The sequence below is a fragment of the Podarcis tiliguerta genome (genome assembly GCF_965153285.1).
Source record: "Podarcis tiliguerta genome assembly, chromosome: 8".
NCBI lineage: Eukaryota > Metazoa > Chordata > Lepidosauria > Squamata > Lacertidae > Podarcis > Podarcis tiliguerta.
Window position 1 is genome coordinate 7320464 of NC_139541.1, and position 24054 is coordinate 7344517.

General features: G+C 48.1%; 1 protein-coding gene across 2 annotated transcripts in view; it reads left to right on the plus strand.

The window, feature by feature from the left end:
- Positions 1–23460, plus strand: part of SH2B3 (SH2B adaptor protein 3) — a 78051-nt gene extending 54591 nt beyond the window's left edge. For both annotated transcript variants that reach the window (XM_083454015.1, XM_083454016.1), the window contains exons 3-9: positions 5403–5513; positions 6695–6786; positions 14991–15085; positions 15373–15587; positions 16288–16459; positions 19533–20783; positions 21073–23460. In XM_083454015.1, the coding sequence (XP_083310141.1) occupies positions 5403–5513; positions 6695–6786; positions 14991–15085; positions 15373–15587; positions 16288–16459; positions 19533–19843 (996 nt within the window). In that variant the 3' untranslated portion in view covers positions 19844–20783; positions 21073–23460. The remainder of the gene's footprint in view (positions 1–5402; positions 5514–6694; positions 6787–14990; positions 15086–15372; positions 15588–16287; positions 16460–19532; positions 20784–21072) is intronic.
- Positions 23461–24054: the final 594 nt, after the last annotated feature.

Below are 24054 nucleotides of genomic sequence, written 5' to 3' on the forward strand. Positions count from 1 at the left end.
GCTGGCCTCCCCTCCTGTTCCCTTCCGCCTGGGGAAAGAGGCATCTCTCTGTCTTCCTCCCATTTCCTGGATGACTTCTGCAGCCCTCGATCTGCAAGCGGTTTCACAGACGCTGGAATCTCCAGCAGCTGTGGGGTTGTTTTTCTTTCAGTTTGTTGCTGCTTTGTGTAACCTCCAGCAGAGCCGGCCGTCCCCTGTTTCCCCCCACAGCCTTGCAGCGTGGTGCTTTGCCAGCATCCAGCAGGCCTGGGGTTTGGCTGGTTGGGTCCCTCTTGGCCACCCTGCTGCCCCTCTGCTAACACCGCTGACCCCGAGTGGCTTATGGCTCCTTAATGCCAGTGAGTCACGCTGGCCGCCCCTCTCGGCCAAGAGGATTTCTGAGGCTCTGTGGAAAAATCCAAGCAGCCCATCAGCTGGGGATGGAAACGGCCTGTCTGGTAAACCGATTGCGTCATCAGGCTTCCTGCATTGGCTCAGCATTCCCGCGCCTCACGCCAGCTCTCAGAATCCGACCCTTTTTGTGCCAGTCCTTCTGCATCAGTTGGGGGAACTGGTCCCAGCTGTTGTCTCCTGGTTTCTTGGGGCGGCATAATTATCAAGGAAGGTGGTATTTCGGTAGCAGGGTGGGAGGGGCAAGAATGCACACACCCTGCGGTTCAGAGACCCATACGGACATAACAGGCACCGCATGGAATCGTTTCCACCCGTCAGGAGCTTTCTGTGCTCCTCCGTCACGTCAAGGGAGAACGGGAAGTGGAAATGGTGTCTGAATACAGTGAGGTTCTCTGCCGAAAATATATCTGTTTAAGTTCCAAGGTTCTAGTCCTCTTGACAGCGGAGAAGGGTGAGCTTTAAAGCAATCTGGGTTACTAGGTGTAATCTCAAAGCTGGAGTATAGCATCTAGATCAAGGGAAGTAATAGTGCCACTGTATTCTGCTCTGGTCAGACCTCACCTGGAGTACTGTGTCCAGTTCTGGGCACCACAGTTCAAGAAGGACACTGACAAACTGGAACGTGTCCAGAGGAGGGCAACCAAAATGGTCAAAGGCCTGGAAACGATGCCTTATGAGGAACGGCTAAGGGAGCTGGGCATGTTTAGCCTGGAGAAGAGGAGGTTAAGGGGTGATATGATAGCCATGTTCAAATATATAAAAGGATGTCACATAGAGGAGGGAGAAAGGTTGTTTTCTGCTGCTCCAGAGAAGCGGACACGGAGCAATGGATCCAAACTACAAGAAAGAAGATTCCACCTAGACATTAGGAAGAACTTCCTGACAGTAAGAGCTGTTCGACAGTGGAATTTGCTGCCAAGGAGTGTGGTGGAGTCTCCTTCTTTGGAGGTCTTTAAGCAGAGGCTTGACAACCAGATGTCAGGAGTGCTCTGATGGTGTTTCCTGCTTGGCAGGGGGTTGGACTCGATGGCCCTTGTGGTCTCTTCCAACTCTATGATTCTATGACCATGAAGTCACCCAGGACATTTTGTTTTCTTCAATCTGTGGCTCAAGCATGGGGAACCTGTGGCTTTTCAGGGATTGCTGGACCATCATCCTTGGCAGCTCTGAGCAGGGCTGATGGGAGTTGGAGTACACCACTAACTAGAACAGGGGTCAGCAAACTTTTTCAGCGGGGGGCTGGTCCACTGTCCCTCAGACCTTGTGAGGGGGCCAAACTATATTTTGGAGGAGAAAAATGAACGAATTCCTATGCCCCACAAACAACCCAGAGATGCATTTTCAATTAAAGCACACATTCTACTCATGTAAAAACACTCGTGATTCCTGCACTGTCCGCGGGCCAGATTTAGAAGGCAATTGGGCCAGATCCGGCCCCCAGGCCTTAGTTTGCCTACCCATGACCTAGAAGGTCACAGGATCCTCACTTGCTGCTTTAAGCTCTAATTCTCTCTGTGGTTCTGTCTCTCTGTTCTTAAACTGCTGCTTTATTTATTTATTATCATTTATTGCATTTATGTCATAGCTTTGGCTGAGAGAGGCAGTGAGTGATTCGAACCCTGGTCTCTCCCAGTCCAGGTCCGACACTCTAACTACTGTGCCACCCTGGCTCTCTTTTCCTCTCCGTCTTCATCAAAAGTTTCCCCTCCAGACATTCCTATTCCTGCCCACCTCCCAACCATTTGCTCCCACTAAGGAAACACCCTTAGCATGTTATATTTGGTCAAATACCTGGCCGCTTTCAGCTGTTTGGGCGAATGCAAATTCACCATGATTCTCCACCCAGAGTATCTCACAGTGGTGTTGTCAGAAATCAGGTGGAAGGAGGGATGTCTTGATCTCTGCCTTCCTCCCCAGGGGGCTTCTCCACCCATCTGGCCACTGTCAAATCCCCTTGGGGTCTGAACAGGCCAGAAACTGTGGTCCTTCAACTTTTTACAGTGAGAGATACATGGCCCCGGAAAGGCTGAACCACAGAAGCAGCTGAATTCTGGGGTAGCTTTTAAACAGAGGATGGAATGACGGATGGAATCTGTGTACAGTGGTAAAGGGAAAGGGACCCCTGGCCATTAGGTCCAGTCGTGGTCGACTCTGGGGTTGAGACGCTCATCTTGCTTTATTGGCCAAGGGAGCTTCCGGGTCATGTGGCCAGCATGACTAAGCCGCTTCTGGCGAACCAGAGCAGCGCACGGAAACGCCGTTTACCTTCCCGCCGGAGCGGTACCTATTTATCTACTTGCACTTTGATGTGCTTTCGAACTGCTAGGTTGGCAGGAGCAGGGACCGAGCAACGGGAGCTCACCCCGTGGCGAGGATTCGAACCGCTGACCTTCTGATCCGCAAGCCCTAGGCTCTGTGGTTTAACCCACAGCGCCACCCGTGTCCCGCGTGTACAGTGGTACCTCAGGTTAAGTACTTAATTCGTTTCAGAGGTCCGTTCTTAACCTGAAACTGTTATTAACCTGAAGCCCCACTTTAGCTAATGGGGCCTCTTGCTGCCGCTGCGCCACCAGAGCACGGTTTCTGTTCTCATCCTGAAGCAAAGTTCTTAACCCGAGGTACTATTTCTGGGTTAGCGGAGTCTGTAACCTGAAGCATATGTAACCTGAAGCGTATGTAACCCGAGGTATCACTGTACTCTGCATTCACCAGGATCCTGGCCAGGGAAAATCTGGTGTGCGGAACTTGTCGTTGGGGCGGAGGTGGCTGGTCCAGAAATCCAAAAATCAGAGCTGCTTCCTTTCGCCCTTCCCATGCCTTGCTGTTTTCCCCCTCTAGGCTCTAGTTTTGTATTTCATAGAATTGTAGAATCATGGGAAAAGGACCCCAAAGGTCATCTATTCCAACCCCCTGCAATGTGGGAATCTCAACGACAGGTTGCAGCCGGAGCTTTGTTCCTCTGCCGTGTGTCAGAGGAAGGGAGTGGAAACTGCTGTGGATTCATTTCTCCTTGCTCACTTGGAGAACCATTGACAGGAGAAGGTGGAGGAGCTGCCAACTCTGATGGTTTTAAGAGGATTGCAGAGGTTCAGGCAGGAGGCAGCAATGCTTCTGAATTCCAACCAGTTATTGGAAACCACAGGAAGGGGGAGTTGCAACAAGGCTGCCAGATTTCTGCCTTTCTTTTGTCCTGCCAGAGGCATTCTGTTGGCATCTCTCAGAGACAGAAAGCTAGACATTGTGATCCAATCTAGCAGGATCAAGGTGGGTAGTGTGTGTGAGCCTTATTTCCTTAACTCCCCATCCAAAATAAGGCGTGTGCAAATGGTGAAGCACTTCCCATACCTGCTGGAAATGTTTTTTTATCTCCTGGCAGCCGCCGCCAGCCTTTTATGAGATTCTAAGGACGCGGGTGGCGCTGTGGGTTAAAGCCTCAGCGCCTAGGGCTTGCCGATCGAAAGGTTGGCGGTTCGAATCCCCGCAGGGGTGCGCTCCCGTTGCTCGGTCCCAGCGCCTGCCAACCTAGCAGTTCGAAAGCACTCCCGGGTGCAAGTAGATAAATAGGGACCGCTTACTAGCGGGAAGGTAAACGGCGTTTCCGTGTGCGGCTCTGGCTCGCCAGAGCAGCGTTGTCACGCTGGCCACGTGACCCGGAAGTGTCTCCGGACAGCGCTGGCCCCCGGCCTCTTGAGTGAGATGGGCGCACAACCCTAGAGTCTGTCAAGACTGGCCTGTACGGGCAGGGGTACCTTTAAGGATGCTTTTGATGAGTCTGCCTGACTCCTCTAGTGATTTTCATTGAGATGCCCACATAACCAGAAGCAAACAAATACTTTAACAAATCAAATAATAAACCCTAAATGTTAGGTCTGGGATTTTTTGCTCATTCAGGAGTCCTAGGACTTCTCCAACCTGGAAATGCTCCAGATGTTTTGGACTATAGCTTTCACCAGGCAGGAGGTACAGGGCTGATCCACAGTGCACTTCCAAAGCACATGACACAACCCCCCCAAAAAAGAATCCTGGGAACTGCAATTTCCCCCTCGCAGACCAATTCCCCGCACCCTACAGTTCCCAGGATTCTTTGGGGGCAAGATACGTGTTTTGAATGTGCATTTGATGTGCCTTTCAATGTACGGTTCGGCTCTACCTGTAGTCCAGATGCTCTGAGGGATGCGTGGACTTAGAATCATAGAATCCTAGAGTTGGAAGAGACCAGAAGGGCCATCGAGTCCAACCCCCTGCCAAGCAGGAAACACCATCAGGGCACTCCTGACATATGGTTGTCAAGCCTCTGCTTAAAGACCTCCAAAGAAGGAGACTCCACCACACTCCTTGGCAGCAAATTCCACTGTCGAACAGCTCTTACTGTCAGGAAGTTCTTCCTAATGTTTAGGTGGAATCTTCTTTCTTGTAGTTTGGATCCATTGCTCCTTGTCCGCTTCTCTGGAGCAGCAGAAAACAACCTTTCTCCCTCCTCTATGTGACATCCTTTTATATATTTGAACATGGCTATCATATCACCCCTTAACCTCCTCTTCTCCAGGCTAAACATGCCCAGCTCCCTTAGCCGTTCCTCATAAGGCATCGTTTCCAGGCCTTTGACCATTTTGGTTGCCCTCCTCTGGACACGTTCCAGTTTGTCAGTGTCCTTCTTGAACTGTGGTGCCCAGAACTGGACACAGTACTCCAGGTGAGGTCTGACCAGAGCAGAATACAGTGGCACTATTACTTCCCTTGATCTAGATGCTATACTCCTATTGATGCAGCCCAGAATTGCATTGGCTTTTTTAGCTGCCGCGTCACACTGTTGGCTCATGTCAAGTTTGTGGTCAACCAAGACTCCTAGATCCTTTTCACATGTACTGCTCTCAAGCCAGGTGTCACCCATCTTGTATTTGTGCCTCTCATTTTTTTTTGCCCAAGTGCAATACTTTACATTTCTTGTAAAGAAATGTACATTTCTTGACTTGGCTCACCGCAGCTGCTTCTCCTGCCTCTCTCCGCAGAGTTCGAAGCCAAAGCTGCAGACCACGTGCTCCGAGATCCAAGAAATCCGTCCCTGCACTCGCCTGGAGATGCCGGACCACGCAGACACCTTTGTCCTCAAGATGCTGAAGGTATCCTTATGCAGCCGCTGCACTTATGGGAGGGAGCGACACTTCAGGGGCAGCTGGAGGATGGATGGCGGCTAACAGATTGAGGTTCAATCCTGACAAGACAGGAGTACTGTTTTGGGGAGACAGGGAGCAGGCAGGTGTGGAGGACTACCTGGTCCTGAATGGGGTAACTGTGCCCCTGAAGGACCAGGTGTGCAGCCTGGGAGTCATTTTGGACTCGCAGCTGTCCATGGAGGTGCAGGTCAATTCTGTGTCCAGGGCAGCTGTCTACCAGCTCCATCTGGTATGCAGGCTGAGACCCTACCTGCCTGCAGACTGTCTCACCAGAGTGGTGCATGCTCTAGTTATCTCCCGCTTGGACTATTGCAATGCGCTCTACGTGGGGCTACCTTTGAAGGTGACCTGGAAACTACAACTAATCCAGAATGCACAGCTATACAGTGACTGGGAGTGGCTGCCAAGAGCACATAACACTGGTCTTGAAAGACCTACATTGGCTCCCAGTACGTTTCCGAGCACAATTCAAAGTGTTGGTGCTGACCTTTAAAGCCCTCAACAGCCTCGGCCCAGTATACCTGAAGGAATGTCTCCACCCCCATCATTCTGCCCGGACACTGAGGTCCATCACCGAGGGCCTTCTGGCGGTTTCCTCCCTGCAAAGAAGTGAAGTTACAGGGAACCAGATAGAGGGCCTTCTCGGTAGTGGCACCCGCCCTGTGGAACGCCCTCCCATCAGATGTCAAAGAAAAAAAACTATTATCTAACATTTAGAAGACATCTAAAGGCAGCCCTTCAGGGAGGTTCTTAATGACTGATGTTTTAATGTATTTTTAATCTCCTGTTGGAAGCTGCCCAGAGTGGCTTGGGAAACCCAGCCAGATGGGCGGGGTATAAGTAAATAATAATAATAATAATAATAATAATAATAATAATAATAATTTATTATTATTCCTGGGCAGTATATAACTCCTGTGCTCTGAGATCTTCACTGGATGCCAGTTTGCTACTAGGCCAAGCTGTTACTGTTAGTATATATGCATACTGACATACATTTTATGAAATTAATTAAAGGGTGTGGATATCCCATAGGGTTTTAAAGACGATCTGAACCTAGACAGCATTGCCTCAGCATCATGAAGAACTCCCAGTGTTTATCTTCTTTTTCTCTTCCCCTGCCACAGGTAAACACCTCCATGGATCTTGTATTTGAGGCTGGAGATGACCAGCAACTGCGTTCCTGGATGTGTGAAATTAAAGAATGTCTCCATCGAGGGTGAGTTATTGCCCCACTACTCTCTGTGCCAGGGCTGTGTGATGCAGGTGTTTTTTTGTGTGTTTTTTTTAAAAAAAGAGGATTTCTAGTCCCCATGGCTGGAAGATAAGCTTGAATGTGTACAGCGATTTTTTGCGGAATTTTATCTGAAGCGAGGGAGGCACTGGGCTGCCTTGATTAGCAGATGCAGAACGAATTAGACAAGATTATCTTTTAAAATGCAGACTAAGATGGGGTCCAACTTTTCCTGGCACAGATTTTCTTTCTCTCTTATTGCGCGGTGCAGATCCAGGTTTGCATGCTCAGAGTCTCTCGCGTTGACTTTCGCTTCATGTATTTCAGGCCGTAATCTAGGCCCTAAAATCTGGTTCTGCGGCTGGTCCTTGGTTGGTACAAAGCGAGCTCTGGACAGAAGGGATTGGAAGACAGGGAAGTGCGTAGGAATGTTCCCCCACCCCCAGCACCTCATGAGGGTTAGAAACCTGCTTCTTTACATAAACAAAAGCCTGTCCTGAAACTTCCAATATTCAGCCTGATGGGTTGCCCTCAAATTCTAGAGTTATGACTGAGAAAAACTTTAGCCTATCCACTTTCCCCATGCCAGGCATAATTTTATAAACGTCTACACTTTCTCTTGTTACTTACCGTATTTTTCGCCCTGTACGACGCACATTTTCCCCTCCAAAAATGAAGGGGAAATGTGTGTGCGTCCTATGGGGCGAATGCAGGCTTTCGCTGAAGCCTGGAGAGCGAGAGGGGTCGGTGCGCACCGACCCCTCTCGTTCTCCAGGCTTCAGGCAGCTATCCGCAAGCCTTGCAAGCCCGGCGGGAGGTCCCGCGGGCTCGCAAGGCTTGCGGGCAGCAGCTTGCAGCCCAAAAGCTCGAGGGACAGCGGGGAGGCGAAGCGCCGCCAGCCCGTTATTCCCCGACCTGATCTGGAGGCTGGCGGGGGGGAGAAGCAAGCTTGCTTCTCCTCCCCGCCAGCCCCACAAGCCCGGGGGACAGCGGGGCAAGCCGCTGCCCCACAGAGGCTAGAGAGGCTGTCCCTGAAGGCAGAAGAGGGAGACGGAGCGCTCCGTCTCCCTCTTCTAGCTTGGGGATGGCTGCGCAAACCTGGGGGGGAAATAAAAAAATTTTCCTTGATTTCCCCCCCAAAAAACTAGGTGCGTCCTATGGGCCGGTGCGTCCTATAGGGCGAAAAATACGGTACCTTTTCTCTAAAGCTCCAAACACAGCAGGCTTTCCTTATGGGGGATTCATACTATCCTCGGTATCATTTTTACTGCCCTTTTTTATCTTTTCCCAACTCCACACTATCCTTTACTGGGTATTTCATGTACTCTATAGCCTAGACTAACCTAGGGGTGAAAATGCCAAGAGTAAGGATGGCTTCTGCGATGAAAATAGCCACACCTGAAAGAAAGCCGTGTGGGACAATGCAGGAAAGCTGAAGATTGACGTATCGGTTGAGGAATTCAATCTTTATTTCTGAACCTTTTCTTTTTAAAGTTTCTTGGCCTTATGCCTCCAAATACTGGCTTTGAAGTGTGTGACTGATAAGTACTTAAATTTCTAAAGCTGGGAGAGGGGCCGAATGAGACTGCCAGCGACAGGGTATAAAAACACAAAAATACGTACCATCATAACAAATACAATATAGGCCATAGAATGTTAATTCAGTAAAAAGTCCTGATAGAATACACTTCTATCAGGTGTATTCTATCAAGTCTAAACTAGATGCATGCTCTAGTTATATCCCGCTTGGACTACTGCAATGCGCTCTACGTGGGGCAACCTTTGAAGGTGACCTGGAAATTACAACTAATCCAGAATGCGGCAGCTAGACTGGTGACTGGGAGCGGCCACCGAGACCACATAACACCGGTCTTTAAAGACCTACATTGGCGGGGCTTCCGGGTTGGCGCGCCTGGCAATGGCGGACCTCCTTCGTCTCGGAGGAGACTGCTCTCCGAAAAGAAGGGTCTGACCGCCTACGGCGAGGCGGAGACCCGTTAAAAACCACGGTCGGAGGAAGACCGTGGACCTGGGATCCGGCTGGTGCCAGTAGCGCCTCCCTTACTCGCGGGGAGACCCGGTTACGGGCTCCGGAGCGACGTGGGGTGAGTGGCGCGGCACTTTGGATCGATCGCTGTTTTCGGGGAGTGAAGCCGCACAGCTGCTGTCAGGAAGCGCTAACTTTTCCTGTGGACATTTGGACTAAAGAAACTCTCGTAAGTAAATGGAAATTGGATTACAAATTACTGAAATTCGGCATCAGATGGAAGGTTAAAACAGGAAGCCCACCTTCCACTTTGTAGAAAGATCAAGGCAAAAGTGTGAGAACTGGAGCCTTTAAAAAGTACTTTACAAGGAAACAAATCTGCCACCTAAGCCCTTTAAACCCCCCCTCGGAAGCAGGGAAGAGGGGGAGATTGCTTCAACAGTTTATAGTCCTGCAGAGCAGGGTACTTTGAACTTATTCTTTACCATCTCGAGCCCGGGACCGGGCGGCCAAAACAAGAAAAAGAATCTTTATAACAAGAAATAAATTACTAAGAATTATTAAGAAGAAAAGGATTAAGAGAGAACTGAATCTTTTGCTTACTGTTTGGGAAAGGAAAAAAGGAGTTAAATGACAACTGTTTTTGAAAGGTGGATGAAAAATAACTAAAGGAAACTGTAATCAGGCGGCTGTGGAAAGTTACAGAAACTCATGTTGGATTGTTACAATTGTTACACTTTTGGATAGAAACTTTCACACAGGCTGCAACTTTACAGACTAAATATAAGCATCTGACCTTGACAGTAAGATAACATTGAAAGAACAGACTTGGGAACATGGAGGGAAGAATAGCAGCTCTGTTTGAGCAATTTCAAAAAAAACTGTCTATTTTGGAATTTGGCATCTCTGATCTGAAGGAAAATGTGCACAGCCTGGCTCAAGAAGGAAAAAAATTATTAAACTCGGCCCAAGGACTGGAATTAAACCAACAAGGAAGGACAACTGAGAAGAATATGGATCAAACAGAACAGGTTCCGTCTTTACAAGAGGAATCTCTGGTGGAAAATACAGTAATAGAGCCTCAAGTTGATGGACAAAAAGTGGACTATGAGAGTAAAGAGTTTAAAGGACAGATCTGGAAAAGGAGTGCCATGTATGGACTAAGAGATACAGGTTTGATAAGATATATCTTGGAAATTGGCACTCTGAGAAAGCTTGAAGAAGTGAATTTTAGCAACCTTAAAGAGAGTGTGGAGCAAGCTTTGGACAATTCTTTGGTCTACAAGAGGAATTACACAGTTCGGGCAAGCTTGTTCACAAAGGTTAAAGGAGATGTTGAGGGGAATGTGGTTTGGGACATAATTTTAGGCTCGAAAAAGACTCTCCAGACAGGCCAGAAAGATGATTTAAAGGCCTCGGACACCAGGCAACCTGGCTGATGGACTGAATTTATGGATTGGAAAGACTTTAAAAATTTGTAAAAAGGATTGGCAGCACCCGAAACCGGGGGGATGAGATGGGGGGAAAAATTGGAGATTATTAAGTAAAATTTGACAAAATATGGTTTTAATAAGCATTTTGAGGGGAGGACGGAAGGAAGTTAACTGGTTCCAGGGAGTAAGATAAGGAAAATGAAAAACTAAGATATAAGGGTATATAATTATAGAATTTAAGATTAGAAGTTTTAAGATAAATTCTCTTTTTCTATTATTATCGTTCTTTTTAAAAGAGGTAAAGGTAAATAAGGGAAAAAGTATCAAAAGTTGGATGGAATTTGCCGATTAGATTAAAATCAGGAATATAAAGAGGGAGGTGGGAGGAAGTCATGGAAACAAGTTAAAGGAAAAAAGGGAATGTGAGACTTTGTGTTGTGTGGGGTATTTTTGTGTTTTGTTTTTTGGGATTTTTGTGTTGGGGGATGGGGAAGAGGGTTCTTTGTTTTTTTCCTTTTTTTTTTCTCTGTTCTTTTTCCTCTCTTTTTTTTATTTAATGTCTTTTTTTTCTCTGTTTTTTGTGGATATGTTTTGTTTTGGTGTTATGTTGTTGGAAAATCTCAATAAATATTATTTTAAAAAAAATAAAAAATAAAGACCTACATTGGCTCCCAGTACGTTTCCGAGCACAATTCAAAGTGTTGGTGCTGAAAAGCCCTAAATGGCCTCGGTCCAGTATACCTGAAGGAGCGTCTCCACCCCCATCGTTCTGCCCGGACACTGAGATCCATCACCGAGGGCCTTCTGGCGGTTCCCTCACTGTGAGAAGTGAGGTTACAAGGAACCAGGCAGAGGGTCTTCTCAGCAGTGGCGCCTGCCCTGTGGAACTCCCTCCCACCAGATGTCAAAGAAATAAATAATAACCGTATTTTTCGTCCTATAGGGCGCACCGGCCCATAGGACGCACCTCGTTTTTTTTGGGGGGGGGGATGAATAAAATTATTTCCCCCCCCAGCCGCGGCTGCAGCCCCAAGCCTTGTGCACACCTGCCCGAAGCACGGGGCGCCCTCCGGTGGGCGCCATGTGCTTTGGGCTGCAGGCTGCCGCCCCAAGCCTTGCACGCCCGGCGGGAACTCCCGACGGGCTTGCAAGGCTTGCGGATAGCTTCCTGAAACCTGGAGAGCTAGAGGCATCGGTGCGCACCAACTCCTCTCACTCTCCAGGCTTCAGCGAAAGCCTGCATTCACCCCATAGGACGCACACACATTTCCCCTTCATTTTTGGAGGGGGAAAAGTGCGTCCTATGGGGCGAAAAATACGGTATCTGACATTTAGAAGACATCTGAAGGCAGCCCTATTTAGGGAAGTTTTTAGTGACTGATGTTTTAATCTCTTGTTGGAAGCCGCCCAGAGTGGCTGGGGAAACTCAGCCGAATGGGCGGGGTATAAGTAATAAATTATTATTATTATTATTATTATTATTATTATTATTATTACTACTTGGACTGCAGAATCCATGTCCTTTCTGCACCTTGTCTTCTGCTTGGCTTGGGAAATTTGTTTTAAGCCCTGGAGTCCATAGGAAGCAAGAACTTCCTCTCGTTTATCTGGGGGTTTAAAGTCCTTCCCAAGTCAGAGTGTGGGATGCCCAGGTGGATGCAAGGCCAGTCTCTCTCTCAGCCTCTTGGAAAATGTACTACCTGTTTCTCGTGCCATTCTTTTAAAGACCTCCCACTTCCTCTTGGGGCTTCCTCTTACTGAAATCTGCCAGAAGTGGTATTGTGATTTGCAGAGAGCCATACTGTGATTCCTTTCATTCACACACACATACCCTTCACCGAATTTCAGACTCCTTTTTGACCTCCTTGTAGCAGCAGTGCTGGGTGGCAACTGAACTGCCTGTGTCCAAAACCAACCTGCCTGCTTTTCTCCAAGGTTCTGTGCCCCTTTTTCGGAGTATAAAATGGCTACATTAACACTGGGTGTTTGATCAGGAGTAGCATAAATGTGCCAGGAAATCAGGTCCCAAACTTGTCACTAGTGCCAGGCCACTTGGTGGGGGGGGGGTGAAGACAACCTGGGGGACATCTGAGCATGTACCGTATTTTTCGCCCTATAGGACGCACTTTTTCCCCTCCAAAAATGAAGGGGAAATGTGTGTGCGTCCTATGGGGCGAATGCACGCTTTCGTTGAAGCCTGGAGAGCGAGAGGGGTCGGTGCGTAGGCTTCAGGAGAGCCCCACCGCCAGCCCCACAAGCTTGGGGGACAGCGGGGAGGCGGAACGCTGCCATCCCGCTGTCCCCGACTTTGTTAGAAGGCTGGCGGAGGGGAGAAGCCTGCTCCTCCCCGTCGCCAGCCCCGCAAACTCGGGGGACAGCGGGGAGGCACAGCGCGCCATCCCGCTGTCTCCCGACCTGGTTTGGAGGCTGGCGGAGGGCTTCCCCCTCCCCCAGCCCCGCAAGCTCTGGGTCCCGTTTTGGGGGCTGGGGGAGGGGGAAGCTCGGGCTTCGCCCGCCCCAGCCCCGCACCTGGGGGAGGGAAATAATTTTTTTCCCATTATTCCCCCCCCCATCTAGGTGCATCCTATAGGGCGAAAAATACGGTAATCTGTGTGTGCCCAAATAATTGTGCTGCACAAATCTCTTTCACACAAACACCTGTTCATGCGCCAGGCAACCTGGACCTGTGTTCAGTGCAACGTGTGAATAAGCCTGTAATGCCAACAGTTTTCTTCCTCCTGCAAAGGTTAATTTCCAAGGCAGGAGTTCCCAAATTCTGGTCTGGGGACCACCGGTGGCCCGCAAGCTGCACAGCGTATTTGAAGAATGGTGGGAGCTGTGCATGAAATAGTCGTTTTGATTGCATTTTTATTGCTGCTTCTATTTCTTGCCTTGCATTTTGTTATTTATCACAGTATTTTCCATTGAGTTCTACGGAACCAAAATGGGAATGCAATAAAATACAAAGTAATAAATAACAGGAGCAATGATGATAGCAATAATAATAATCCTACAAGATTTACCCACCCGGGAAGAATGGCAGATGAAGTTGATGGACTATATGGAACTGGCGGAAATGACTGGCAGAATCCGAGACCAGGGAGAAGAGTCGGTGGAAGAAAACTGGAAAAAGTTTAAAGATTATTTACAGAAATACTGTAAAATTAATGAATGTTAGAAAAATGTTGGAATGAAGTTATATGGCTTTAGTAGAAATGTTATAAGGAATTAAGTATAAATAGATTAATAGAATATTAAAGGGGAAAAAATAAGGTTAGAATGTGTTAAGATAATTATAGGATAGAAAACAGAGGAAGATGGAAAGGAATTGCTGAAACAATTAACAGAAGTGGAATACAAAAAGGGAGGTGTGAGGAGGTCGTTGAAATAAGTGAATGAAAGATAAGATATTGAAAATGTTTGAGGTGTTTTAAATTGCCTTTGTTTGGTTTTGTTAGTTTAATGTGTTAGTGTTATGTAGTGTCTTTGTATTGTATTGCATTCTTTTTTATTTTTTGCTTTTTGTATTGTTTCTTTTTTCTTTTTTGTGTAGTGTTTAAATTGTTGGAAAAGTAATAAATATTATTTTTTAAATAATAATAATAATAATAATCCTACAATGTCTACAACAGCATATCATGATTGCTACGACAAGCAGAGAAATCAATAGGTGGTCAGCAATTTCCAAGTGATTTGTATAGGAAGAAAGAGTTTTGTAACCAACTCCAGGTGTTGGTTGGGAGGATTAAGGCTAGTTTTTGAGGCAAGTCGTTGGCAAGGGGGAACCCTGTGAATGGCCCCTGCCTTGGACTCAGGAGGCGGCTTAGCGATGTGGTCCCAACCCCTCCTCAAGTCTGTGGCTAGCCCCAAGTTCATGGCATCCTTTGCGGAGTGAGCAGGGCCACTAAATCTGGCCTCTTTGCTGGCCTTGCACCTCAGGCCTAACAGGAGCACCAATTCTGAGGCCGTGTAGTGATGGCTTTTGCCACATGGCCTGGGTGTTCCATGTATTTGCTAACCATAATAAAAGTATTACGATTCGACAGTAGCAAGGATGGATGTGATCTCACATGTGGAACCTCATATTGCAAAACCCATTTCCATTCCAACCCTTCTGACCAATGTGTTTTCCTTCATCTTATAGGCTTGCTTACAAAGGCATTCAAAAAAGTCTCTTTCCTTTTAAGTATAGTGCCAGCAAAGGGATGCGGGTGGCGCTGTGGGTTAAACTACAGAGCCTAGGACTTGCTGATCAGAAGGTCGGTGGTTCGAATCCCTGTGAAGGGGTGAGCTCCTGTTGCTCAGTCCCTGCTCCTGCCAACCTAGCAGTTCAAAAGCACTTCAAAGTGCCAGTAGATAGACAGGTACTGCTCCGGCGGGAAGGTAAATGGCGTTTCCGTGCGCTGCTTTGGTTCGCCAGAAGTGGCTTAGTCCTGCTGGCCATATGACCCAGAAGCTGTACGCCAGCTCCCTCGGCCAATAAAGCGAGATGAGCGCCGCAACCCCAGAGTCGGCCACGACTGGACTTAATGGTCAACGGTCCCTTTACCTTTATAGTGCCAGCAGACTCACCACTGCCTTATGCTGAGAGAAAACAATATGGGTATTTTCCTGGAATTTCAAGTTTTCCAGTCCTCACCCCCATCAGGGAGCTCTTTCTTTTGCTTTTTTGCTTTTCTTTGCCTTATCTTTTGTTGCTGGCCTTGGGGGCAGGGACTTTGTCTGTCCTGCTGGTCTCTCACAATCAGAAACATTCCCTCCTCTTTCAGGTCAGAAGGCGCCGATGTTGAGCTGATCTCGGACTCTCACTCGGAGGGTGTGACCGCAAGCCCCACCAACAGCAGCACGGACTCCCTGAACCAAGGTATTTGGGGCTCACCTGTGGTTGGAGGGGGATCCTCTCCTATGCCTTTCAAGAAAAAGTACCAAGAAACATCTGGTTGAGCAGTTCAGGCTCCTGGACTCGGGGGAATCAGCAGAAGGGAGTTCCCCGATAATAACAAAGCGGTCTATTTTTTGTTTTGTGTTGCTAATTCTCTAGCTCTGCAAACTGTAAGCACTTGTGTGTGGTGCAACATGTTTTTACCATAGCTGCCTTGAGCTTTTCTGGGGGGAGAAATGGTTTAAAACGAGTCCTTCCTTCTCCCCTAGGGGCAATGCCACCCAGCCTCCCAGACCAGAACAGCCAGAAGACAGACCACTACCTGACATCCTTCCCCTGGTTCCACGGCCCCATTTCTCGAGTCAAAGCCGCTCAGCTGGTTCAACACCAGGGCCTTGACGGACATGGGGTTTTCCTCATCCGACAGAGTGAAACCCGCAGGGGAGACTACGTCCTCACGTTCAACTTCCAAGGAAGAGCAAAGGTATAGCGTCTCTTGCGGAGGGGACCTCCTCTGACACCAGTCAGTATGTTAGCAGGCGGGCTTTCATGGCCCAAAACTGGAGCACTGTTGAAATCCCACTTGTACTTCATATCTAAATAGCTTTTTTTTTTTAATGTCCAGGAGACTTGCAATAGGGCAGCCACATTCTGGGAGGATGTATTCAAACGAATTAGCTAAGTGGACCAAAAATATTCAAAGGCGCAGAGTTAGCTTTACTTAATCTTTACCCAGAGGACAATATAAATCTGAATTTTAAGCCAGCTTCTGGAAATTCTTAGAGGATGGGGCATTGAACACATGGTCGAGATGTCTGGCATTTAGTGCTGATGGAAAAATTAATTACTAAACAAAAAATAACAAGAGGAATGAAATGAAAAGACAGTCTTTTAGTGGATTGGTATACTTTTATTATGTTCAGTGCAAGAGAGGAGAATGCAATTAAAAAAGAGAGAGAAAAATGAGTTGGACTACAACTCTCATGGCCATGGCCATGCTGACTTGCGCTCATGGGATTTGTAGTCCAAGACATCAGGTTGGAGAAGGTTAGGCTGTGGGGTGTCCCCCGGCTCAGGTGATGGGATTTGCACATGCCCTTCTGATCCTTGCTGAAACTTTTCCATGACCTTTTCCATGGCTGCTGTCGCTGACATGCATCTTCCTGTTTCCTTTACCTTGGCAGCACCTACGGCTCTCCCTGACCGAGAGAGGCCAGTGTCGTGTCCAGCACCTGCACTTTGCCTCCATTTTGGACATGTTGCACCACTTCCAGCGCTTCCCCATCCCCCTGGAGTGCGGAACGGCCTGCAACGTGCAGCTGTCCAGCTACGTAGTGGTTCTTCCACATGCACAAGGTAGGAGGCAGCTATGGCTGCCATTTAGTCTCTTCTGTGCATAGGGCCTTTTCCAACCACACTTGGCTTTAAGCAGGAAATAAGGAGCAGAGGGGGACGTGGGTGGGTAAAAGCCTCAGCGCCTAGGGCTTGCCGATCAAAAGGTCGGCGGTTCGAATCCCCGCAGCGGGGTGCGCTCCCATTGTTCAGTCCCAGCGCCTGCCAACCTAGCAGTTCGAAAGCACTCCCGGGTGCAAGTAGATAAATAGGGACCGCTTACCAGCGGGAAGGTAAACGGCGTTTCCGTGTGCGGCTCTGGCTCGGCAGAGCAGCGATGTCACGCTGGCCACGTGACCCGGAAGTGTATCTGGACAGCGCTGGCCCCCGGCCTCTTGAGTGAGATGGGCGCACAACCCTAGAGTCTGTCAAGACTGGCCCGTATGGGCAGGGGTACCTTTACCTTTACCTTTTAAGGAGCAGAGGCAGACAGATGCACAGATGGCTGGGGACTGAACTGGGGAACTTTCCTCTCTTCATCATGCTAAGGCTGCGATCACTGAACACTTACAGTTTGTTAAGATTTTTACACCACCCTCTGTTTTCTGCCAACATCTATCAAGGTGGAAAGTGCTGTTTTCTAGAATTCCTGCTGGGACAGCTTCAGCAGGCCTTGGAGAATTCTGAGGCTCTGTCCTTCTAGAATAAGGAAGGCAAGCTGGCTTTGGACACCAGCGCTTGTGGTTTCCTTCCACTGTAATTTGGTGGGGGAAATCCCTTGCCATATCCTCCGCTCTCCTCCGCTTTCGATCACTCAGCTGGAAGGTGGAAGCCTCTGCCTGCTGAACTGAGTTGGAGAAGTGTGTGTGCTTTGTATTAAAAAATAGCCACCCAAATCACATCACCAACATATGATGCTTCTGCTTAGGTGCAAAGCAGGAATGTGTGTTGCTTAGGGGTGACATAGCCTACTCCTGCATTGCTGACACAGGAATTGGAAACAGAAAAGACGAAGGAAGCTCTTAAGCTCTTAGCACCACCAAGGAACACCTAGCTAGTTGCAGACATGGATGACCTCAAAGCAATCAGGTGCAGTAGTGTAAAAGTTAGCTAGTTCTTGGTTTCCTTTCTAGTCATGCCAGCAATGACTACTGTAGGTCCATTCAGGGCTAGTAACTTTCAGAGTCTTGTCGAGAAGGGAGCAGAGTGCCTCACCTGCTATTTGGCTGCTTTCTGTGCTGCCCTTGCAGTGTGGAGGCATTGCAGCTTATCATGGTTCTTGGAAATATGGAACCAGGCCATTGTGCCTATGACCACTATGGAGTGTTATGGAATGTCATATTTGGTGTTCTGTAAGCACCAAAGGGACATGGGTGGCACTGTGGTCTAAACCACAGAGCCTAGGGCTTGCCAATCGGAAGGTTGGCAGTTCAAATCACCACGACGGGGTGAGCTCCCATTGTTCGGTCCCAGCTCCTGCCCACCTAGCAGTTCACATCAAAGTGCAAGTAGATAAATAGGTACTGCTCTGGCGGGAAGGTAAACGGCGTTTCCATGAGCTGCTCTGGTTCGCCAGAAGCGGCTTAGTCATGCTGGCCACATGACCCGGAAGCTGTACGCCGGCTCCCTCGGCCTATAGAGCAAGATGAACACGCAACCCCAGAGACGTCCGCGACCGGACCTAACGGTCAGCAGTACCTTTACCTTTAAAGTAAACACAAGATTCTAGTCCTTACAGCTAACGGTACTTTTTAAAGAGTCGGTGGGTCGTGCCTCCTCAAATATCAGAAATGAATTGACACTGCCTTACATTTTCAATGGCTGAAGATGTGGTCAGGGGTCCCATATTAGAAACTTGCCCTAGCAAGACTGTAAAAAAAAGTGCATATACAGTGGTACCTTGGGTTAAGTACTTAATTCGTTTCGGAGGTCCGTTCTTAACCTGAAACTGTTCTTAACCTGAAGCACTACTTTAGCTAATGGGGCCTCCTGGTGCTTCCGCGCCGCCGGAGCATGATTTCTGTTCTTATCCTGAAGCAAAGTTCTTAACCTGAAGCAATATTTCTGGGTTAACGGAGTCTGTAACCTGAAGCATATGTAACCCGAGGTACCACTGTAGTTCTATAAACATCTGCCAAGTCCCATCTTACTCGCCTTTTTAGTTTAGAGAAAGGGCATAACAGGCGGCATGATAGAAGTGATAAAATTAGTAGTTTTAGCACTAGAACTTACGGACATCCAGTGAAGCTGTATGTTGGAAGATTCATGACAAGGAAAAGGAAGGACTTTGTCATACAGAATAAACTATGGAACTCTCTCCCACAGGAAGCAGTGATGGCCACGATATTGGATGCCTTTAAAAGGACTGGACCATTTCATGGAGGGCTGTCAATGGCTCCTTGCCATGATGGCTATGCTCTGCCTCCACAGTTGGCGACAGTAAAGCCATAGGAAGGGAAAGGGCTCGGGTGCTCGGGTCCTGCTTGTGGGCTGAGGCATCTGGTTAGCCACTGTAAAACCAAAATGCTGGACTAGATGGGCCATTGGCCAGATCAGACTCTTGTGATGCTCTTGTTTGCATAATCTCTACAGAGTACAGTGGTGCCCCGCAAGACGAATGCCTCGCAAGACGGAAAACCCGCAAGACGAAAGGGTTTTCCGTTTGCAGAGGCGCTTTGCAAGACAAATTTCCCTATGGGCTTGCTTCGCAAGACGAAAATTGATGAAAATTCTTGAGGTTTTTTCCCCGCTCCAAAACCCCTTTTTCTGAAGCGCTAAGCTGCTAAAAGCATTTTAGGAGCAAAACCGCTAATCCCTTAAGCATTTAATAGGCGTTAATAGCCCTTAAACTGTCAATAGCGCTAATAAGCGCTAATCCGCTAATGGGCTTGCTTCGCAAGACGAAAAAACCGCAAGACGAAAAGACTCGCGGAATGGATTCTTTTCGTCTTGCGAGGCACCACTGTACAGAATCTGGCTTGCCTGTTCAGCATGCGGTCCATGCCGCCCCGTCTACGGAACGTCATATTCCCTTATGTCAGCATATTTTTAGGATATTCAGTATAACTCCCCCTCATTTCTCTTCCTCCCAACGCAGGCTCCAGCAGCACAGTCCCCCTCTCCCCCTCCGTCCACCGCTGCCACCCAGAATTCAGCCTTGTCCAGCTGACCCCTTCCAGCTGCCCGCGGATCCACCTGGCCGACAACCTCCGACAGAGCACCTCAGTGGAGCAGATATTCCACCTGGTGCCCCCTCCAGAAGAGCTGGCCAGCGGCCTGTGGCCCAGCAGCCACCTGACCAGCCCACCCACCACCCCTGCAACGCGCCAGTGGGACAATGATTACGAGATGGACTCACAAGGCAGGTCCCACCTGCGGGCGGTTAACAACCAGTATACATCCCTCTGACACAGCGGGACGGGGCAACAGCCTGCTTTTGCACAAGACTCTGGATAAATGTTTCAGAAAGCCACGGAAAAGACTTCTTCCTCTTGGCTGCAGGCTCGTGCTGGGGCAAGGCAGCTGGGTACACTTGCCCCAAGCCTTGGAGGGCTAAGATGGCAGTGGGGGGCGGTGTACCAGGGACCGGCTGCTTTTTTGTTTGAGTTTATAACTTTATTCTAACAAGACTCTGCCCCCAGGCCTCAGGAAAGCTCTGCACATGCCTGCTTGGCTGTGTTGGTTTGTAAGATAGATTGATAACTCACTCCACTATGGATGTGACCCTTCGATTCGGCTTATTAAATGGCCTCTCTGTTAAGTTTTTTCACTCAATCCTCTCATCGGTTTTGCACATGGCTCTTCCTTTGCTTTAGGCTCCAAGCTTATTTTTGTTGCTACCGGTACATACAATATTTTCTGGTCTCTGTGACGATGTTCCTCCACTTAAGGAAAAGGGGAAATGTGTGGACAGTAGAAGAAAACCCCCAGATCCAACTAGACTCAAGTAATTGATCCGATTTCCTCTTTCCATCACCTGCCTCTCATTTTGTTGCTGAATGAAGGCAATTGAGCTCTCTTTAGCTGAGCTAATTTCTTGGCTCCCTTGGGAACTAAGGAAATCTGTGTTTTGTTTTTTAAAACTTAAGCTCCTTTCCAAGTAGGGTAATACAAACAGAACTAGGTGGTTGTTGGAAGTGCAGGCAAGAGGAACAACCGTGGCAGAAGGCCATCACCACTACACCTGTGCACAATTTTTGGCCTTAAATATCTAAACACTCAGATCCCTCAACCTCCATGCAGGCCTAAAACGATGCAAATGCACCACAAGTCAGACAGAGTCAACTGTTGTGGCTTCCCAGCAAGAAGCAGAAGGTGTTCCTGTCTTGAGTAGGCAGAGGAAGACCCAGTGGCGTAGTGTGGGGGGTGCAGGGGGGGCCGGCCGCACCGGGCGCAACATCGGGGGGGGGGGGGCGCGCTTGCACTCGCAGCTCTCTGCCCCTACCTGGCTCACTCACTCTCTCTCACTGCAGTGCTGGCTGTGCGAATCCGAGCCGAGCCGCCGGGTCGCCGCCCAGTGTGGAGGGGAGGGTGCCAGGCGTGCGGTGCGGTGCGGAGAGAGAGTGAGGGACTATCTGGGGGAGGGACAGTGCAGCCTTGCCCCGGGTGCTGACAACCCACGCTACGCCACTGGGAAGACCACACTTGTGGAGTGGATGAAAGTTCCTATTAACAATCCCATCACTGTCCCTTATCTAGCCTAACATTGTGTACTCCAGATTGGCATAGCCTCTTCAGAACCTCACCCATACCTGTGGTCCTTTAACTGGCTAATGGCAGAGATTGAGCCTTGGGACTCCCGCATGCATGCTACAACTGGGCTATGCCTCCTCCTTAAACGAGAAGTGCCATCATTCCTGGCAATACAGATCTCCTTTCAACATCAGCTAGAGACAGAGCAAGGAGAAGGGTCAGGGAATAGCCTAGAATTAATGGATTGGATGCTCATGAGCAAGTCAAAAGGAACTGAACCTACTAGGAAGCAGCTGGTCAGCTCGACTGGTCTGCTTGGTTTGGAATTATCTCAGTGGACCAGCTCTTCCAAAGACTCAAGCAGAGAGGTTTTCCCTGTTACGACATGGGACATTCCATCACTGAGCTATGAAATTATACGTTTTGAGGTTAAGATGACCTAGCCTCAAATAGCTGCTTCCTTCCAACCAGCCATTCCAGTGGGAAAAGGGGTCATTTTGCATCTCTGCCTTGCCCCATAGGGCTACTCTGGCCTTAAAACTACTGGTAGTTGCTTAACATCCCTAGTTCAAGTCCAACCATGCAGCACAGAATTACTCAAAACAACCAATAGCTTCTGATCTATTTCCAAATCTGACTTCTTTGCGAACGTCACACCAACCTTACGAGGGTTACAGGGATTTTTTTTCCCCTCTAAAAGAAAATCCACAGCAGCTGCCTTTAAGCAGTTTCAAAAATGCTTAAAATGCTTTTGAGAGTAATTTTAACAGCATAATTCTTAGAGGAAGTCTAAGAACCTCAGTGAGGTTAAGACACACATTTATCATGCATTAACTTTAGGAGTACAATGAAAACGACACAGCGCTGAATTTGCTCTTTTCCAGCATCCTCAAAGCCACAAAAGCCAGAGTTGGGGGGAACCTCTCCAAAAAGCAGAAAGCTTGGTCTAACAGCATATTAGCACCAAGGGTATCTGCTCTTGATATAGAATGGAAATAGCTTTAAAAATGTACCCCAAACCAGCAGAGAGAAGGAATTTTTTTAAAAAATATATATATGGGAGAGGCCATTACCATCTTTCTCCTGCTGTGTGTGCAAAATCTAACAATTATTCTCTTTGGCCGAGGTGGTGTTCTGATTTTGGGGGGCATGGGGATGGTAGCATGTATCAGAAAACAAACATGGGTAATGGCAAAGCATATACAGTATAGTCAAGTTAACAACATTGTCCACAGTCTAGCAAATTGTTATTCAAAATGATGGCTGTGTATCCAAAGATACTAGAGGTTTGTTGTTGGGTTTTTAAAAATGCTTTCCCCTCTTTGAGCTGTTGCCCACACAAGCTAACCTCTTTAAGCATGGGACCCATGTGCCCGCTGGATGGTAAAAGGGCCTGTGATTAGCTAGCATTTCATCACACAATGCCTTGTGCTGGAATGACCTTTGCTGAAAGTTTGTTCAAAGCAGGAGTCCAGAAACATCTGACGGACCACAGGTTGCTCCCCCCTCCCCCTGGTTTCAGCCCATTCTTGAGTTCTTCTAAAGAACTAGCTCTGATCTTTCCTACCTAGTAAACCTAAATGCTCCAAATCACATAACCGGTAGTAGAGCAGTAGCGTGGTCCCTGCCTAGATATTAAGTGCCTTTTTCCTATCACCAGCAGTGCTTGGCGGCTCATGCAAATAAATTTCTTCCTCCATCACCATCAGAGATCCTGTTTGTTCGCTCAGAACGCCAATCAGGGCTCAAAGCCTTCTGGGACGTTACAATTTCTGATACAAGTGCAGGTGTTCATTGAGGGCAGGGTTTTCAGAGGCCGGGGGCAAACCTGCTCAAAATTGCCCTGCAGGTGGCATCCTCCAAAGGGGCTCAACATGCAGTGTAAAATTAGTTTACCTGGGTCCAGTTGCATCCTCACATTTGTGCCAGTCGTCCTTCAAGATGGAGGTTGGCGGCAGGATGGCAAAGCCCCAATGCTGAATATACCACCCGGCCATGAACAGTTTACTTGACGTCATCTCTGTGAGCTGTAGGTATAAGCTTCCCGCACTGTGGTTTCCAAATTTTAAAATCTTAACAGATTAGTCTCTATCAACAGCAGCAAATGAATGAGCTCCACAGCTTGCTATTTATTTTTTTTAAAAAAACCAAATAGGCATTTAAAGAAAAAAAACTGAGTGTTCTTGTTCTCCACCTTTCTACTCTTGTATAGTATAATTTTTCTATATATTGTTTCTGTATGTACTGTACATGTAACTTATTCTTTAATACAGCTAAAAAATACATACAGATCTGCCCCTGCAGTAAAATAAAACTGTTTTTAGAAATTTTCAGTGGTTGGTTCCGTGGTCATTTCTTTTTCCTTCCACCCCCCCCCCCCCCGTGGAGCCATCCTAACAGAATCTTATTTTTAAATCACCTGATAAGATACAGTGGTGCCCCGCAAGACGAATGCCTCCCAAGACGGAAAACCCGCAAGACGAAAGGGTTTTCCGTTTGCAGAGGCGCTTCGCAGGATGAATTTCCCTATGGGCTTGCTTCGCAAGACGAAAAATGACGAAAAAATTTGAATTTTTTTTTTTTTGCTCCAAAACCCCTTATTTTGAATCGCTAAGCTGCTAAAAGCATTTTAGCAGCAAAACCGCTAATCCCCCACCCCTTAAAAAGCCGTTTTTAGCCCTTAAATCGCCAATAGCGCTAATAGCGCTACTCCGCCAATGGGCTTGCTTCGCAAGACGAAAAAACCGCAAGACGAAAAGACCCGCGGAACGGATTCTTTTCGTCTTGCGAGGCACCACTGTACTTGAAAATGGGAATAGCCAATGTGGTGCCCTCCAGATAACAGGATCAACCGTGTGGGTTGCTGCGAATTGGGAGCCCATCAATTTTTGAAGGGCACCACCATGGTTTCTCCTGCTTTCAAGCTG